Source organism: Musa acuminata, chromosome BXJ1-11 (assembly GCF_036884655.1).
Source record: "Musa acuminata AAA Group cultivar baxijiao chromosome BXJ1-11, Cavendish_Baxijiao_AAA, whole genome shotgun sequence".
NCBI lineage: Eukaryota > Viridiplantae > Streptophyta > Magnoliopsida > Zingiberales > Musaceae > Musa > Musa acuminata.
Window position 1 is genome coordinate 10539015 of NC_088337.1, and position 18578 is coordinate 10557592.

Consider the following 18578-nt stretch of genomic DNA (forward strand, 5'->3'; position numbering starts at 1 on the left):
AGATCGTAGGTTAATCATTATGAATCACATATGTCCAAAACAGCTCCTAAAGCATGTATTGGTGAATATTAGAGCTTCTACTTTTGCTACTCATTGCTAAAAGAGTGTGAGAGTGAAATGGAGTATAATAGGTGAGATGATGGGTTTAAAAGCTTATGAGAAAAGATTTCAATGATTAAATTGACTGTTGGAATATTGTTACAGGGCGGTACGATTAAAATTTCGATTGTTACCATCTAATACAACACCGTATCATTTGATATAAGGCTATTTCAAGTGAATCGTCCGATAATAGGTGGTCTATATATCGATCTACTGGAGGACTAGTATGTACTGCTCGATACAAGTGATACAATTTGAAATTTAAATCATTGAATACTATAATGTATTTTCTCGTATTCAAATCAAATTATAATTATGGTATAATTTAAAATTTAAATCCTTGGATACTAAAATCAAATTATAGGTGCAGATATCTTTAAAATAGTTAAAGTAGATTCAGAGAATAAAAATTGTTCACGTCATTGTCTTGAGAAATCAAAATTTCCATGCTCTTATGAAATGACCGCTATTAGGTATAGAAATGTTAATCATATTATACAAGTGATACCAATAAGAAGACATATAATTATAAAATATTTCTTATGAGAAATAAACAATATTAGATGCGATGAGAAGATCATTACAATAGTCCACAGATCATTATAGTAGGTCAGCTTTAAATGCTGCATAATTTGTAATAATCTCACCAGTAAAAAATAAAGCTTTTTAAGAAGCTACCAAATGGAGTTACACCACAAAGGCATCTTTGGCATCAGTATCAAGTTTATCTAAAATCCTTGCATGTCAAATTATATATATATACCACATGATTTCTCCTTCGTAAATTCGAACCCAAGTGCAGATTTTATGCATCTCATTCTAGTCTGAGAAAAAAAATATATGGCTGCAACAGAGAAATAAAAAAAAGATAATTAGATATGGATGACAAGGAACTACTTGTGAGCTTTGGTAGAAGAGAAGCACAGAGATTTGAGACAATTCATAGTGACCAAAAATTTGGTAGCCATATCTGTTGTGTAGGACCCGCACACTAATTTTGCTGTCTTCTATAACATATTAAATGACTATGAACAATGGATCAACATCAGTTTTACAATTCTGATTTACCAATAACTATCCCAAAAAAATGAGCTCCAAATAAAATCGTAGTTCACTAGTGACAATTTTGTCTCAGCATCTCATCCCTAAAATAGCATGAATTTTTTTAGTTCTTATAGAATGCAAAATCTTGCGTAACAACAAATGAAACACCAAAAGAACTCAAAAGCTCACTAATAATAATTTCAGTGGTCATCCAATTGCTTTATGCTTCCAAATACGACATGTTCTTCTATAGATCCAAAATTTCCTACTTCCTTTTTCATCACCGGAAGTTTGTCATAGCTCATGATTGTAGTTGAAGTCATAAGGTCAGTACCAGAAGGCAGCCTTCAGGTAAAAGAATTGCAGCATGGCACAGAATGTATGTGTTGGGTGGTTCATCAAGGACAACATTTTGTAGACAGAGCATCATCCCTGATTACAGCACATGTGGATTCGATTCGGGTGGGAATAAATTGGTTAGGAATCTGTGAATCATCTCGAAGCTGGTAAATGTAATTACAGCAGCTGGAGTTGTTCGAAGCAAATTTGTTGCGCAACCATGGTAAAATCCAGAAATACCATCTTTCCGAAAGACTTTTTTTATGCAGTCAATGACACCTTTATACTGCATCTCAGCACGAAAACCTTGTTCTTGAAGCTTTGACCGTACCACCTATCATAAGAAGATAATTATGGAAAATGGAGACAAACTTAATGCTGTCTATGGTAAATTTGTTTGGCATGGTGAATGACTTTAATATCCTTGGCTAGAGGAAGTTACCTCATGAGGGTAGGTCAATGTCGATGCAACTATCTTTGAGATAGATGAAGCAACAGCTACATCACAAGCAGTAAGCGAATCAACTGTAGTATTATCTAACATAAGAGCATATATTAATGCAAAGAAGAAATTAATAGATTTATAATAACTTAACTATATAGTTTCAGATTAATGATAGATAATACCTCGTTCAGCCAGGCAACATTTAATCTTCTCATATGCAGGGAACTGTATGGCAACATGGCTTATCCCTGCCAAAGCAGGCACTAGACCACTGTGCAAGACATAATATCAGCACATTCAATTAATATGATATTCAAGTTGAATTTACAATAATGTCATATTACAGTTCTTCAAAAAGGCCTCACCTGTAAAGCCCTCGGATACCTTCTTCATGGGCTATTCTCCTCAATGAATTTAGTGTACCCTGATAAGGAACCATGCCCACCCTAAGTTCTTGAGCCTGCACATAGTGCATTAAATGGTTAAGGTTATAACAACTCAATAATTCAGACAACAAGTAACTTTTACTCTCCATGCATGCCTTAAAGAACTAAAGATCCATGGATCATGAAATCAAAAATATAATCACACTGGTTTAATTGCTGCCAATTGGTGTCCTTCATGTTTTTTCTTACATGTGAGTGCAACCCAGTAAACCTTGAGCTTGTAAAAGAATGACCATTATGCACTAGCTGTTAAAGGATCATGCATACTGACCACATGAATTTAGATGATTTGTTTACAGGGAAAAAAGGTGCCAACTTTTTAAAATGGTAACTCTAGTAATTATTTTTCTAACATCCTGATTATACTTCAATGTACCTCATAAAATTGTGAATTTGCTAAGACTGAAATTGTGGATTGGGAAATAATACTAGATAAGTTCAATAAATGGCTTTCTAGAATAACTCAGTTGGAGGAGTTTATTTTGGCATCCTTAAAGTCTGTCATTATATGATAATTGTGATGATCAGTGAAGAATATACACGTCAGGAAATTAGATGAGATACTAGAATATGATCCAATGACCTCTAAGATTTCACAGTAATGATACATTCACAAAAATCCTAGCAGTGTCTTAGCATTTAACTCTATGAAATAACAATATCAGGTAAAATTTTATTTAACAAAATCAAGAAATCGAAGTCCATGTAAAATTGTGCATAAAAAAAAAGAGAAAATAAATGCAGGTAAGCTTCACCTAGAACCTAAAATCATCATTTAAAAAGTGTATTTGAGTCTAAGGCTGATTAAAGACATTCAATATCTTCTAAGATGAAGGCAGAATAGGATATTAGGAATGCTATAAGTGAGCAATGAGAATCTACAGAAGCTGGAAAGTGAAATAGGAAAAATTAATGGTTTTTGGCCTACACAGAACAACATTCTTGCTTCTATAGCACTTCATTTTGCACAATAATTAACGGGAAAAAGAAGTTTCAAGCTGAAACAACTTATGTATGGACATAGCACAGTTATCAAGTAAAGATCAGAAACTTTAATTTCAAATTTCTGATGAGACAAATGCATGAACGTCAAACTTTAAGTTTGCTCTACATGCATGGATGTGAATAGCCCCCATTCAGGAAACATCCTTGGCAATATGCAAGACTATGACAAGACTCTGCCGAATTGAGTATAAAAATTGCCCTGTGAACAAACACAATATCCACAATGATAAAAGTTCTCAATGGAGCTGTCCAAGTAGAAGAAAAACCCTGATCAATTCTTTGAAAATGACAGAATGTGGCAGAACTAGAACTAAAATTTGTGCATCTTTTATCCACTATCTGATAACAAAAGAACTTTAAGAAAAAGAAATAGAACAAAAAGAGATCCAAAGTGCATCCTGAATCCATTATACAAGTAATTCATCATGTAAAAAAAAAGAATCCATCGTCTATAATATAATTCAAAATTTGCTTCAGAATGAATGGTAATTGCTACCAAACAAGGTGCTCAGTATTAACATATTCTCCTATTAAAATATATTGCTGGACATATCTGACATACTTGGAATCTTGTCTTGACAACCCAGAGTGGATTTGTCACAATAGTAGTAGCAACTCCAGCACCGGATGCAGCAAACATATTGGCACCTATAGATAGTTGATGGTTTCCATCTATCCAAGTATTGAATTTCATAAAGTACAATAAGAGAGCAAACTGAAACTAGTCAGTGAAAGGACACAAACTTCATATGAATATGTCATATACATATACTAACCATTTGAAGAAAGTAAGCTTTTTGATTGTTCATAGACTGTAAAGTAAACCTGGAAAGGTAGAAAATCACAAATTAGAAGGGAAATGTTAAAAATAAATTTAAAAAAATTGGGCAATCCAACGCACAAGGCTCCTGCCAATGCAAGTTCCTGGTTGAGTCAATGTTCATGTCATTGATCTTGTAATGTTCAAGTCAGTTCCGGAAGGAAAGCATTCAGAAAAAAAGAAAAGAATGTTCAAGACATAACCATGGTTCCTGAATTGGAAGTGACCAACAAATCAATCTCGGTTTGTATCTCTATCCCAACAATAATTTTGCAAAAAGTCAATCCCGAATTTTTTTTAATTTTAACTCAGAATATCCACCTAACAATCATATTTCTGCAAAAGAATGTTAACCAACTAAACACAATACACCATACAAATCTCTTGCAGTTAATTTACATAAGTGACCAACTAATTACAAAAATATTCTGTCCACCAAGAAACTTAGATAAAAGACCATGACAGAACCTACCTGATGTAGCTTCTATAAATAGATCAAACATAAATTTTCATCTTGCTGAATAAGACAATGACTTACAGCCCAGTTAGGGAGCAACGCCAAAACAGTTGGTGACAATCCTCGATACATGCCAAGAACACCTTCCCTTTTGACTATTTGCTCAAGACTTCTAATTATGATGCTACCTAATAAAAAAATAAATACAAGAATTATTTCTGGAGAATAATGAATCAATTAGGATAAACAATTTCTGCCTCTTGGATGTATCGGCTAAATATCATGAAAACAACAAACTAACAACTGCAAGCTTTTATGAGTTTCACAATGTAGCAGCATTGACCGACACTATAATCACTAATAATTTCTCTCTTAACTTATATCAATTACTAAAAATAATGTATTTCTTTATTATTAACTTCCATATTTGTATATTATAGTTAAGGAAATGATTAAATTTGATTTCCTTAATCATGTGGATAAGTTAGGAATTTTACTAGTCAATTAAATTATTAATTGATTTATTTCCTAATAAGTGATGTGATTTTTAGAAATAAATAGTATACATTCCATTTTTATGTGTAAACCATAATAAATGAATATTATATTTCTATCTTTATGTGTGAAAGCAAAATATAAATAAATTTAAAATAAAAAATAAATATTTACTTACCTTTCAGGGAGATCTTTATCTTCTCCCATATAAGGGGGCTCCTTTTTCCTCATTTCTCACTAAATACAATGGGAGGATTAATGAGAGGATTTCTCAAGGAGATGATCCCGAGAAAAGGATCGTCGAGAAGAGGTAGGATCCTTTTTTTTTTTAATTAGCTTTGATTTATGTTTTAAAATCTTGATGTTGAGATTGTTATATATTTATAATGCACAATAATGTTTTAATTTTGAAATTTCATGATTAGTAAATAATGATAATTGATTTGTAATGTTAGAATGATTATTTGATTTATATTGATCTCTTAAGCTTAAGTAAATTTTAATATTTATTTAATTATTAAAATCCTTATTTTTAAATTAACATAATAGTTCTAATTTATTTAATTAGATATATCTATGTTTCAAGAATTATGTGTGAATTTCTATGATATAATAAGTTTTAAATTTAAGATAATGAATTTAAATTTTTTAATTCATGAATTTGATTTATTCTTTAATAATTTTAAATATTGAAATCTAATTTAATAAGAGGAGTCTAATTGGGGTCTGACTTGAGTTAGGTTGATTTGTCAGACCGGATCGACTTAGCCTATGTGGTCATGTACGACCTAGCCCATGTAGTCAGGTACGACCTAGCTCATGTGACTAGGCATGACCCAACCCATGTGACCAAGTAGAAGCCAACCCATGTAGCAAGGTATGACCCAACCCATGTGGCCAAGCATGACCCAGTCCATGTGACCACGTACGTATCAGCCCATGTGGTAAGGTACGACCCATCTCATATGGCCAAGCATGACCCAACACATGTGGCAAGGTACAACCCAATCATATGGCAAGATATGAGCCAACTCATACGGCTTGGTGTTGAATCTCGGATTTTGATGATGAAACAAATTGTTAGTGTTTATAATTTGATATGCGTTTTGAGTGACGCAGGTAGCTTCGATCAGGGAGAGACAATTAAAGCGGGAAGAATCATGTTGGGCCGGAGAAAAACATGTCAGAAGATTGGACGTTGAACCGAAAGATCGGTCGATATATCGACAAAAGGCTTCGGGCCATGAGTTCGGACATCAAGCCAAAAAGAGCAAAAATTACGCCAAGGAAATCGGAGTTGCGAAGGACAACTGGTCGATTGAGCAATAGGCCGCATGAGAGGACGATGCACCGAAGAATCGGACGAAGCGTCGGGGACTAATGATATACCGGACAATATGATTCAAGCTTTGTAATAATTGTCTAGATCGAAGTAGATTTTATTTGTGCAGGATTAACTATGATACTGATCAAGGCATAAAGCAAAATGAAGTCCTAGAGTCAAGAACGAGATTTTGTTGGGAGTTCGAGAGTTCGTCGGAAGTCCGGACGTTCATCGAAAGTTTTGCTAGAATTCACTGAGAAGTTCAGGACCTTGCCGAAGAAGCTCGTCGGACTCGCCAACAAGATCGTCGTGAAGTCCAGGAGCTTGACGGGAGTCCGCTGGAACATTGCCGAGAGATCATTGGAAGTTCGCCGGAAGCTCGCCGGAAGAAACCTAGACTAACCGGACCGGATTTGCTTAGTGTATATCTTAAATTTCGTAGTTAGCATATACTTGGGATTGGCATTGGGCCAACCCAATTAGGGGTCAGTTGGGCCTATGTATGGATTGTGCTGGGCCCAATGAAAGGCCCAAACAGTGACCCAACAGGTGGCACCGTTATGGCACAATCTTCGAGATTGTGTCAAGCGGTGGTACCACTAGTCTGAGCAGTAGTACCGCCCAAACACAGTCTCCCAGGTGGTAGTACCGCCAGACTGGACGGTGGTACCACCTAATGTCAGTGCTGCAGGCGATGGTACCGCCAGGACCCGGGAAACTCGGGATGAGACCTTTTTTTGCTCCAATTTTGAAGCCAATTGAGGGCTATAAATACCCCTTACTTCTCAACTGGTAAAGAAAGAGAAGTGATAAGAACTGATCCCATACTATAGTGAAATAGCTTGCAAAAGTTGAGAGTTCACCTTTATCATTTCTAAGTGTGAAAGTTTGTAAAATGAGAGTGAGCCACTTGTGAAAGTTCTATAAATGGGTGATTGATCTTTGCCCTTCAAGAAAGATCAATAGTGGAAGCCGGTGACCTTATTGGAGGAGGTATCGAGAGTGGATATAGGTCGGACGACCGAACCACTATAAAATTGGCGTGTTATTCTCTGGTTTACATTTATATTGTTGTCATTTACATACTGCAAATTGCTTTACTTACTTATTCATTACGCTTTCCAGTTAAGTATCTTTATGATATCGGTTTTCATCAAACAAAATATTTTTAAAGCCAACGTTTTTACCACTGCACTAATTCACCCTCCTTCTTAGTGCTGACTCGTTCCTAACAGTTGGTATTAGAGCCACGTTATTTCTCATTTGGTTTAACACCCAAGAGAAATGACTCTTTTCGGCTTTCAAGAGGGCTTGTCTATCTTTCGTCCTCCCATGTTCAATGGGACGAACTACATATATTGGAAAACTCGAATAAGAGTTTTCTTACTTTTTATTGATTTAAATTTATGGAATATGGTCGAAAACAGATTTCAAAGGTCTTCTCTTCCAATGAACGATTGGAATGATTTGGAGAATAATACTTTTTCTTTAAATGCTAGAGCTATGAATGCTTTATTTTGCGCCTTAGACAAAAACGAATTCAATCGGGTTTCTATATGTGAAACGACTTTTGATATTTGGCATACTTTGAAATCACACACAAAGGCACTAGTAGAATAAAAGATTCTAAGATAAATCTTTTGATACATGATTTTGAACTTTTTCGGATGAAGCTAAGCGAGACTATTGGAAACCTGTACACCCGTTTTACGAATGTTATCAATAGTCTAAAATCTCTTGGTAAAAGTTTTTCGAATATTGAACTTGTGAATAAAGTTTTACGATCACTTTCTAAAAATTGGGATTCGAAAATAATGACAATACAAGAATCAAAGAACTTAAACTATTTTCTGATCGAAGAACTTATCGGGTCTTTGATGACCTACGAAATGACCAATGTGGCACATGACGAACTTGAGAACAACCTTCCAAATAACAAGAAGGATTTGACAGTTAGAACAAAAGAAGACTACTTGAGAGAAAACTCAAGTGATGGTGATAATGATGATCTTAAACTCTTAATATTAAAATTTAAAAAGTTCATAAAATAAGAATCGAAAATTAAAAATGAACTAAAAAAGAAGAGGTTGCCAAAGAAGAAGAAGAAAACACTTTGGGATGAAACGAGTACCTCCGAAGACGAGGAGTAAACCAACAAATGCGAGGTGGCGAACTACTCCTTCACGACTTCCGATGACGAGGTAACCAAAAACCCTTTACTTTATTTCGAAATTACATGATGCTTTTCATGAGTTATCTTTAAATTTAGAAATAAATAAAAATATAAATAAAAGGTGATCATGCTTTTCTTTTTTTAGCTAATTTTGAAAATGATAATGATAATTGCATGTTTCATGAAAATACAATAAAATGTAAATTTAATGATTAATCCTATGTATGTTTTTAAGAAAAAATAATGTGTTCTAAATTGATGATTTTTGAATGTGATTAAAAATGCTTCATGTTTAATGAAATCATGCTTGATGATTTAATAATGCATAATGATCATGCTTAATGAGTTTATATTTCAAAATTATGCATGATGATTCTTGTAATTTATGGTTTATCGATTTTTACCATAATGAAAGTTGTTTTTTCGATTTTAAAAATGATGCATGTTTTGATTTGGCATAAATGAAAAAAGCATGTTTATATGAAATAATGTAACTATCATACTTGACGATTTTATATTTAATTATGCATGATGATTTAAAGTAATGATGATTTTTAGGTAATTTATGGTTTATTGATCTTGATGATTTCCATAATGAGATTTGCTCTTTCGGTTTTAAACGATGATATATATTTTGATTTGACGAAAAGGACAAGGGCATGCATTCATGAAATCAATCACTTAAATTAAAACAACTAAAAAGAGAAAAATATTTTTCTTGCAAATTTTTTTTTTTCTATCTTATCGATTTTTCAAAAAGAGAGATTGATGAATCTATTTGTATCATTTTTATGAATCTCTTAGACTATGAAAATGATTTTGATGATTTGAATTTAAATGAGTTTTATCCAAATCATGATCTTGATTTCTTGGAATTACTTGAGATTTTTTTTTTTGAATCAAGATCTCTTTTTTGTACTCCTACGATTTTTTCTTAGTATTTTTTTAAAGAGGAGATTTACTATATGAATCATGTCTTTTGGTAGTCACATGATCTTATCTTTCATGACATGATTTCTTCGTATTTATGGCTTGTATGCCGTGTAATTATTGAAATATTTTACACCATTATGTTCTTCCCTTCTTTCTTGTTTACAATGATAAAGGGGAGAAAGGAAATCACTGACATTTCAAGAGATTGATAAATCTCTTTATTTCATTTGAATCTCTTGAAAGTGACTTTGTTGATTTGACAAATTGATGAGTTGAAGTGATAATAGTTTAAAAATATTTATTCAAATGCATGAATCAATAATCTTTTCATCAAATGAATCATGATTTTTTCTTATGAATTCTTGGAATTATAATATGAGATTTTTTATGAATTAAGATCATTTACTATGAGTCTACTTTTCGCTATTTGAGTTATCCAAAAGAATCATAATTTATCTTTTGATATTCATAATTTGTCTTCATGAATTATATATCTCATCACCAAGTTAATTTTTCTTGATATATTTCATGTGATGATTTGAAAAATGATGTAATGGGAAAAGTTTTGCAACCATCCCTTCTTTTTTACAATGACAAATGGGCAGCAAAACTTACTAGTTTGCTCATCTCAAAAGAGAAGAAAGAACTTGCTTTCTTGAACATATCAAATATCGCTAGCTTACAGTTTCTAATATGATGTATCACTTGCTAAATTTGCTAGCTTACAAATTGTAAGGAGAAAAACTTGCAACTTGCAAAAGGAAGCAAGAATTGCAAGCTTGCACACTTCAACAAAAGGCAAAAATGCTATCTTGTATTCCTTTTCGAAAACTTACTAGCTTAAACATTACAAAGAAAAGCAAATATGCTAAACTCTACATATCTCTAAAACTTGCTAGCTTGTATATTCAATACTCGCTATCTTACTAGCTTGTATAATGATATGTGCAATGATGTTTCAAAAACCTAAAATTATACGATGATATATGATGTTTCAAAAACTTGAAATTATGCAATGATTTGACATTATATCTTAAACACTTGATAGTTGCACTTCTCCTTTTTGTTGATGATAAAGGGGGAGAAATATGATGTTATGCATGATTTTATCATGATACATGTTGCTTGGATTTTTAAATCCAAGAGTTCTATTAATATAGCATATTGATAGGGGGAGTTAAAGTTAACTCCGTCATCAATTGGTTGTCATCATAAAAAAAGGGGAGATTGTTGAATCTCGGATTTTGATGATGAAACCAATTGTTAGTGTTTATGATTTGATATGCGTTTTGAGTGATGCAGGTAGCTTCGATCAGGGAGAGACAATTAAAGCAGGAAGAATCATGTTAGGCCGGAGAAAAAGATGTTAGAAGATTAGACGTCGAACCGAAGGATCGATCGACGTATTGACAGAAGGCTTCGGGCCATGAGTTCGGGCATCGGGCCAAGAAGAGCGAAAATTATGTCGAGGAAATCGGAGTTGCGGAGGACAACTGATTGATTCGACAATAGGCCGTAAGAGAGAATGATGCGCCGAAGAATCGGAAGAAGCGTTGGGGACCAAAGACATACCGGACAATATGATTCAAGCTTTGTAATAATTGTCTAGATCGAATTAGGTTTTATTTGTGCAGGATTAACTACGATAGCGATTAAGGAATAAAGCAAAATGAAGTCCCAGAGTCAAGAACGAGATTTCGTTGGGAGTTCGAGAGTTCGTCGAAAGTCTGGACGTTTGTCGGAAGTTCTACCGGAATTGACCGAGAAGTCCAGGAGCTTGTCGAAGAAGCTCGTCGGAACTCGCCAAGAAGATCGTCGTGAAGTCCAGGAGCTTGCCGGGAGTCTGCTGGAACATTGTCGAGAGATTATCGGAAGTTCGTCGGAAGATCGTTGGAAGCTCGTCGGAAGAAACCTAGACTAACCGGACCGGATTTGCTTAGTGTATGTCTTAAATTTCATAGTTAGCACATAATTGGGATTGGCATTAGGCCAACCCAATTAGGGGCTAGTTGGGCCCATGTATAAACTGTGTTGGGCCTAATGAAAGGCCCAAACAGTAACCTAACAGGTGGCACCGTCATGGCACAGTCTCCGAGATTGTGTCAGACTGTCAAGCGATGGTACCACCAGTCTGGGTAGTGGTACCGCCCAGTGTCAGTGTCAGGCAGTGATACCGCCCAGACATAGTCTCCCAAGCGGTAGTACCGCCAGTTTGGGTGATTGTTCACGCCCAATATCAGTGCTGCAGGCGGTGGTACTGCCCGGCACAAGCGGTGGTACCTCTAGGACACGGGAAATCCGGGATGAGATATTTTTTGGCTCCAATTTTAAAGCCAATTGAGGGCTATAAATACCCCTTACTTCTCAACTGGTAAAGAAAGAGCAGTGATAAGAATTGATCCCATACTATAGTGGAATCATGGTATATAGTTTCGAATAGTATCGCTCAGTACGAGCGATACGTACCGATCCGACGGCATACCGGTATGCGAACCGTCCGCTATCGGACGAAACATGCTACAGTGCTATACTGTAGCACTGCTACAGTAAGAGGAAGAACTATTTAAAACCACTCGGTACGCCCTGGTGTACCGAGCGGTACACGATACCGTACCGTACCGTACCGAGCCAACCTCGAAACATCGGTACGATACGGTATTGTATACCTTGAGTGAAATAGCTTGCAAAAGTTGAGAGTTCACCTCCATCATTTCTAAGTGTAAAAGTTTGTAAAAGGAGATTGAGCCACTTGTGAAAGTTCTGTAAAGAGGTGATTGATCTTTGCCCTTCAAGAAAGATCAATAGTGGAAGCCGGTGAACTCATTGGAGGAGGTATCGGGAGTGGATGTAGGTCGGACGACCGAACCACTATAAAATTGACGTGTTCTTCTCTGGTTTGCATTTCTATTATTGCCATTTACATACTGCAATTTGCTTTACTTATTCATTACGCTTCCATATACTTTCAAGTTAAGTATCTTTATGATATCGATTTTCATCAAACGAAATATTTTTCAAGCTGACGTTTTTACCGCTGCACTAATTCAACCCCCCCTCTTAGTGCCGACTCGTTCCTAACACTAGGTACGACCTAGTTCACGTGGGTCAGATATGACCTCAACTCATGTGTCTAGGTACAACCAACTCACGAGCCAAGCATGACCCAATTTGGTGGTAAGGCTCAGCCCAACTTATGAGTGAGGCTTAGCCTAGTCCATGAAGTTAAGCTCGTCTAGCTAAGCGATTGACATTAGACACATCGTCGCTCCTCTATGTAGCCATTGTACCTCAACTTAACCTATTTCTTAGAACAGATATATGCAGCGCATGTGACCCGTCCAAGACTCAAGTGGGTTGGTTCGGTTTGGGATAACACCATATGACAGTCCAATTTCCTCTTCCTTTATTGGTTTAAGATCGTTAATTGACTAAAACAGACAGGTTTGATCGGTTAAAGTCGGTTTAAGATGATTCCATACTAACTTAACTAGTTTAAACCTATTTGACCTAATCAAAATCAATCAAATCTAAATTAGACCAATCTAGGGTGATTCCAGATCGATTCTATAAGAATTTGAGGTCGATTCCATTAGGTTATAAACGAATTGAGTTTGGTTGAAGTCAATTAAGCTATTCCAATTAGGGTTTTAGCTGATTGAGACTATTAAGAGATTGATGTTTCATGTCTTTATAATTTGATGAACTTAAAGGTTTTATCTAAATATGTCATTTGAAAATAATTATTGATTTTTTACTTTTCCTAAGTTTATGATATTGATATGATTGTTACCATGTAGTCGATGTGACTCGGCTAGTGGTTCATATTGGAAGTGCAACCAATGAAAGGAGCTGTGAGCCCATCATAATATGGAGCCACCAATGAAGATTATCTAATAGATCATACATCAAGCATGATCTTTCATAATATTTGATCATATTGATTTCTTAATGCATATGTGAGTGAATAGATGAATATAAATGAATGATCATGAATGTTTATGTATCCTTACCAAGGGCAGGAATGACGATTCCTTTCGAGAATTAGCGGGCCAATAGACTGATAGTTAGATGGTTCCTTCATTCGTTGTTGGAAGGAACGTGTCCCCACTTAGGCGGGTGATGAATACTACTTCATCCACTGTTGGGAGTGCGATATGGATTATCTCTATCCGTTGTTAGGCGGAATTCATCCCGTAGAGTTTGCCTCTCCATCCACTGTTGGGAGAGTACACCATCGAGTGTAATATATACTTTTGTTATCTAGTTATTATGTATGTGTTGCACGTGGCTAATGCATGATTTTATTTATTATATAAGAAACTATCATCGTTTTTTTTATGCGTAAGTTTTATGATGAATCGATATATTATTATTTTTATTAAATTATTGACATTTGTTTCATAAATATTAAAGATTATTTTCATGATTTTTCCGAGGTTCCTACTAGCATGTGTGGGTGCTGATATGTTTTTACCTTATATTTATTTTCAGAGTAATCTATAACTTTGTAATAGATATGAAGTTTAGGTGGAAGAGACTTGTGACCCTACCAAGTAGATGTGATCCTTTTTTTAGTTAATAGAATATTTACTATTGTAAAGACAAGGATTTAAATTCAAAGATGAAGAAAAACGAGGGGGGGGGGGTGGGGTGTGTGTATTTTGTAAATTATGAATAATAATAATAAAATGATGATTTATTACATTTTATAAATTTGGAGATGCGATAGGCACATTCACACTAGAGATGATATTTAGTGATTCAATCACATCCAACTACAGAGGCTATCAGATTCTAATTCAAGTCATATGTCCAAGAATCACATTCTAAAACAGACTAACCACTACAAACGGCAGAGATAGTATACTTCAATTATCACCATATGATGTAAATACATGAGATTTAGCACTCTAGTTGATGTAGCACCAATATCTATGCTCTGGCATCACTTTGAAGGCTCAATTACCCATTTAACAAAATATTCACATAATTGAGGCCAAATATACATAATGTTCTGTAACAAATTGACTTTGAATCAAGAGAGAATAATTTTAATAGGAAAGTTAGTTTATGGCATTAAATTTATGACATGACTTAAATAGAAATTCCCTGTTATGTTATTCAGGCTTTTCTTATGACATTTCTGCTGCAGACAAAAGTTAGATACATATATTGTCTAAGTTTCAAACCAGAGAGGTACAGCACACAGTTTCATTTTACATCACTCAAACTATCTATTTATAGATTTATACCAAAACTGAGTGTTGAAATTATTATTTTAGTATATACAAATTTCAAGTCTGACAAACATTGTAGAAATGCTTAGATGTTGTCCAAGGAAAGCATTTAAAAGTGGTATGCAGTTTGAGGTGAAAAATAACAATGTATAAGTGGAAAGGCCATTGATCATATGAATTAACTGTGAAATAGCAAGTCTAATCTAGGAATGTTGTCCCATCCATCGCTTATGAATTGGATTTCTTTAAAATATATTTCTACACTTTAGAATTTTCAAACACCGACTTTCGCCTTTTCCCCTTTCATATTTGCCTCTCATTCCATTGACAACAACATTATTTCCAAGCATTTTCTCCCTATTTGTCCATGTCCCACATTTCTTCATGCTTTACCAAGCCCCTTTGTTCTATTATATTCTTTCTATATTTTGTCTTGTTTTCTAATTGTAAAAGTTTTTTCTCTATTTTGTCTTGTTTTCTAATTGTACACATCCTTTTAGTTGGATCTTCTGTCATCCTTTTCTCTTGTTTCCCGTATTCATTTTGGTATCATTCTGACACTAGCAGCCATTAATCTTAGAGACTTTTATTATAGGAACTTTTGATGCCAAGATCGTAGAATACTTCCAAAGCAAAATTGCACAAACAGAACACAAACAAATAGAGCCTACTTGAGTGTTGAAAAATTGTATCTCGAAAGAGAGGATTAGAAGCAAAGAGAGCATACTTAATTGTGGCAGTTTGAGTCACCTAAATCTTGGTTTCTTTCTCAAAGTTATAAAGCTCACTCTTCAAAAATTTTTTTAAACCTTAATTTAAAAAAGAAAAACCAAGATGGGGAACCAATTGGGAAGTCTATGTATTTGTATACTGTGTACATAGACCATAAGATCACAAAATTTTTAGTAAGAACTAAAAAAATTAATGCGGAGAACAACTTGGGCAGCTTAATTATTCAAGCTTTTTTATACAAAAGACCGCAAGATTGATGATTTATTTTTTAAATTACTTCAAATTATTCAATGCATATTAAGATCCTCGTGTCAACACATTCCAGAATATGCATTAATTGACAACAGAGACATCTAAATTATCCACCATAAAGAAGGCATGTCTATGAGGTACAAAAACCAAAAGAGCACCTAAAAAAATACAGAAAAATATATGTCAGCAAAAATGGAATCAAAATGATCCAAACAGCTAAAATCCATACCTTTAGCACCATTGCTATCTATTTTTGGCAATCCATGGACCTGCAACCTGGTCTTGATCACATCCAATGGGCAAACAAAAGTAGCCGCAATGGCACCTATCCGAAAATTCCAAACTCCACCATGACCATAGCAAATAATCCAATAAAAACTTATGTTCGCATAATAAGATGGGGAAATTAAAGATTTGGGAGTACCAGCGGAAGCGCCGGCGGCGGCGTGGCAGAGGAGTCCTCTGGTCGTAAGGCTATGGGTCTCGGTCGCCATCGAGGGAATTCGTGCCGAAGACGGATCGATAGAGGCAGGGGCACCAACCGAGAACTTGGATTTCCTCTCTCGGGAGGGGCGTAGCGGAGATCCAGCGTCGCATGGGCTCGAGAGCCAGAACCAAGGAGCTCCTCGCAAGGACTCAACCGGAGCGAGAAGGATCGAACAGCAGGAAGAAGATCAAATTAGGGTTCCGATCGGAACGAGGGACTGCGGAGCGACGCCATTATCGGAAGGCCTTCTCCTCCCCTTCCTCCATCTCCTCCTCACGTCCCTCGTAGGCTGTTTCCAACGGAGGCTGTCACATGATGCGCGAAGAGGGGACGATTGGATTAGGAAGCGACATTGGTCGTTGGATTCGATCCCGACGGCTGCTGGGAAATCCTGAAAGCCTATTTTAACGGACGCGATGAGTCGCTGCCGTCCGTGCTCGGATCGCCTGCTTCTACTCGAGCAGGAGACTCCCAATTCACGGTGCGGGAATTACAGGAATTGGCCGTGATGGCTGCGGTTACCGGGATTCTTTTGGTGGATTTCGACAATTCGCTCACCGACGCGTGTGAACATTTCTTTGGGACCCGCCAGAATAGGACAGATTGCACGGTTTCTGTGGTTGGGAATAACCCCCAATGATGTGGTGCTGGGAGCTGATACGTACGTAGCCCAATGTGGCGGCTTTGAATCGTCAACACAAGTAACAACTGTTCTTATCACAACGGGTCGGACATCATTTTGGTGAAGCAACCAAAAGATGAAATCGTAGTTTTAATATGTTGTCGAAAATAAAAAAAAAAACAATATATTTAACTTATAACCTCTTTGTCAAGCTTTGGATTAAAAAGATGGAGGTGATCTTTCTCATAAAATTATATATTTGTATTAGTTTTATAGCATTCCTCCTAGCATGCGCGTTCTCACTTTCTCATTAAAAAGAATCATTCATAGTTTTTTGCTAGACAAAAACCAAAGCAGTTTCTGCAATTAACTCCTGATTTGATTGAATTTGTGTAGTGTTGGAGGCTTAGCCATGCAATTGTTTTGATTGTAAAAAACTGTAATGGCCATGCACACAACCAATTCAATAAAGATAAGACATGGTGTCATGGGGCAGTAACTTTACAATATTTAATCGCATCACAATAGATCAAGTATTGTTGAAAACAAATAAGACATAATAACAGTCATCAAGCGACAACACATTTTACCATGATTTAACATTATTTTAACTCACTTCTTTGTGCATACACAAGCTTAAGAATCATACTTAGTTGAAGCGATTTTTCCTTTTTTTTTCCGCCTAAAAGTTCTGTTTTATTCTTCATATCACATATGTTATAATAAATTAATGGGGTTGATAAATATTTTTAATTAAAAATATGTTGTTTGGAGGATAAGTTACTTGAAGCCTCACGAAAAAAGTTTTTGCTTGAAGAAGAAAAAACCCTTGACAATTAAGGGTTAGTTGCTATATAAATACAATATATTTTAAGATTTTGGTATTTAAGTTACAAAAGGAATTACTTTGAATACACTTTTTGATTTTTCACTAATAGATCTACAGAGGTTGAGGAAAAAATCTTCAACAAAAATCTTCAGCGTTTATCATCATATGATGTATGGTTGGTTTCGAGTTTAAGCTCTAGATAAATAAAAAAAAATTCTATTATTCTTGTACATTAAAAAATTAGATTTATTTTCATGAATATAAAAATAATCAAAACTTGAAAATTTTTATTCACTATTTTATGTATATATATATATATATATGATAAATTTGTTAAAAATGTTTCAAGTTTCCATTATTTCTTGCAAAATGTTTTTCTTTTGTTTTATTCCCATATAATATCCCTTCCTAGTCATTTTTATTGCTTTACCCCTGGCGTATATCTCGCTTAATCACCTTCCACCCCATTGGGTTGCCTTCATCGCTTTTAAGCAATCACCTCCATAGTAATGCTACCATTGTATCAATCTATGCATTACTCTATCATGACCTAAATGAATGATTATGATTGTTTATGTATCTCTACTAAAGGTAGATGGGATGATTCCCTTTGGGGATTAACGAGCTATTAGATGTGACGGTTAGATAATTCTTTTATTTGCTTTTAGGAGGAATGTGTCTCTACTTGGGCGAGTGAGGGATACCGCTCTATTTACTATTGAGAGTATGATATAAGTTCTCTTCATTAGTCGTTGAAAGGAATCCATCTCATAGAGTATGTATTTCTATCCGCTATTATAAGAGTATATCATTGAGATATATTACATATGATTGAT

General features: G+C 35.1%; 1 protein-coding gene across 4 annotated transcripts; it reads right to left on the reverse strand.

Annotated features, from left to right (window-relative positions):
- Window positions 1-1045: 1045 nt before the first annotated feature.
- Window positions 1046-16689, reverse strand: LOC135583045 (nicotinamide adenine dinucleotide transporter 1, chloroplastic-like). Of its 4 annotated transcripts, none has more exons than XM_065089833.1 (9): window positions 16229-16689; window positions 16034-16147; window positions 4740-4846; window positions 4158-4206; window positions 3944-4053; window positions 2296-2390; window positions 2113-2201; window positions 1928-2010; window positions 1046-1819 (listed from the first exon to the last, which is right to left on the reverse strand). In XM_065089833.1, exons 1-9 carry the CDS (start codon window positions 16296-16298, stop codon window positions 1583-1585), a joined length of 954 nt encoding a protein of 317 aa, XP_064945905.1. In that variant the 5' UTR covers window positions 16299-16689; the 3' UTR covers window positions 1046-1582. The 4 variants fall into 4 exon arrangements, with proteins under 4 accessions (XP_064945905.1, XP_064945907.1, XP_064945904.1 ...); XM_065089835.1 differs by having other exon boundaries at window positions 1928-1983; window positions 16229-16683; XM_065089832.1 differs by having other exon boundaries at window positions 1928-2022; window positions 16229-16681.
- Between the last annotated feature and the right edge of the window lie 1889 nt (window positions 16690-18578).

What these genes read in the sequence shown, in the direction of transcription:
- LOC135583045 (XM_065089832.1), bottom strand. Translation starts at nt 16,298, where the DNA reads ATGGCGACCGAGACCCATAGCCTTACGACCAGAGGACTCCTCTGCCAC. An exon ending in CGTTGCTCCCTAACTGGGCT is followed by an intron (nt 4,207 to 4,739) that starts GTAAGTCATTGT and finishes CTACCTTTCCAG; the next exon opens with GTTTACTTTACAGTCTATGA. An exon ending in CATTGACCTACCCTCATGAG is followed by an intron (nt 1,820 to 1,927) that starts GTAACTTCCTCT and finishes TTCTTATGATAG; the next exon opens with GTGGTACGGTCAAAGCTTCA.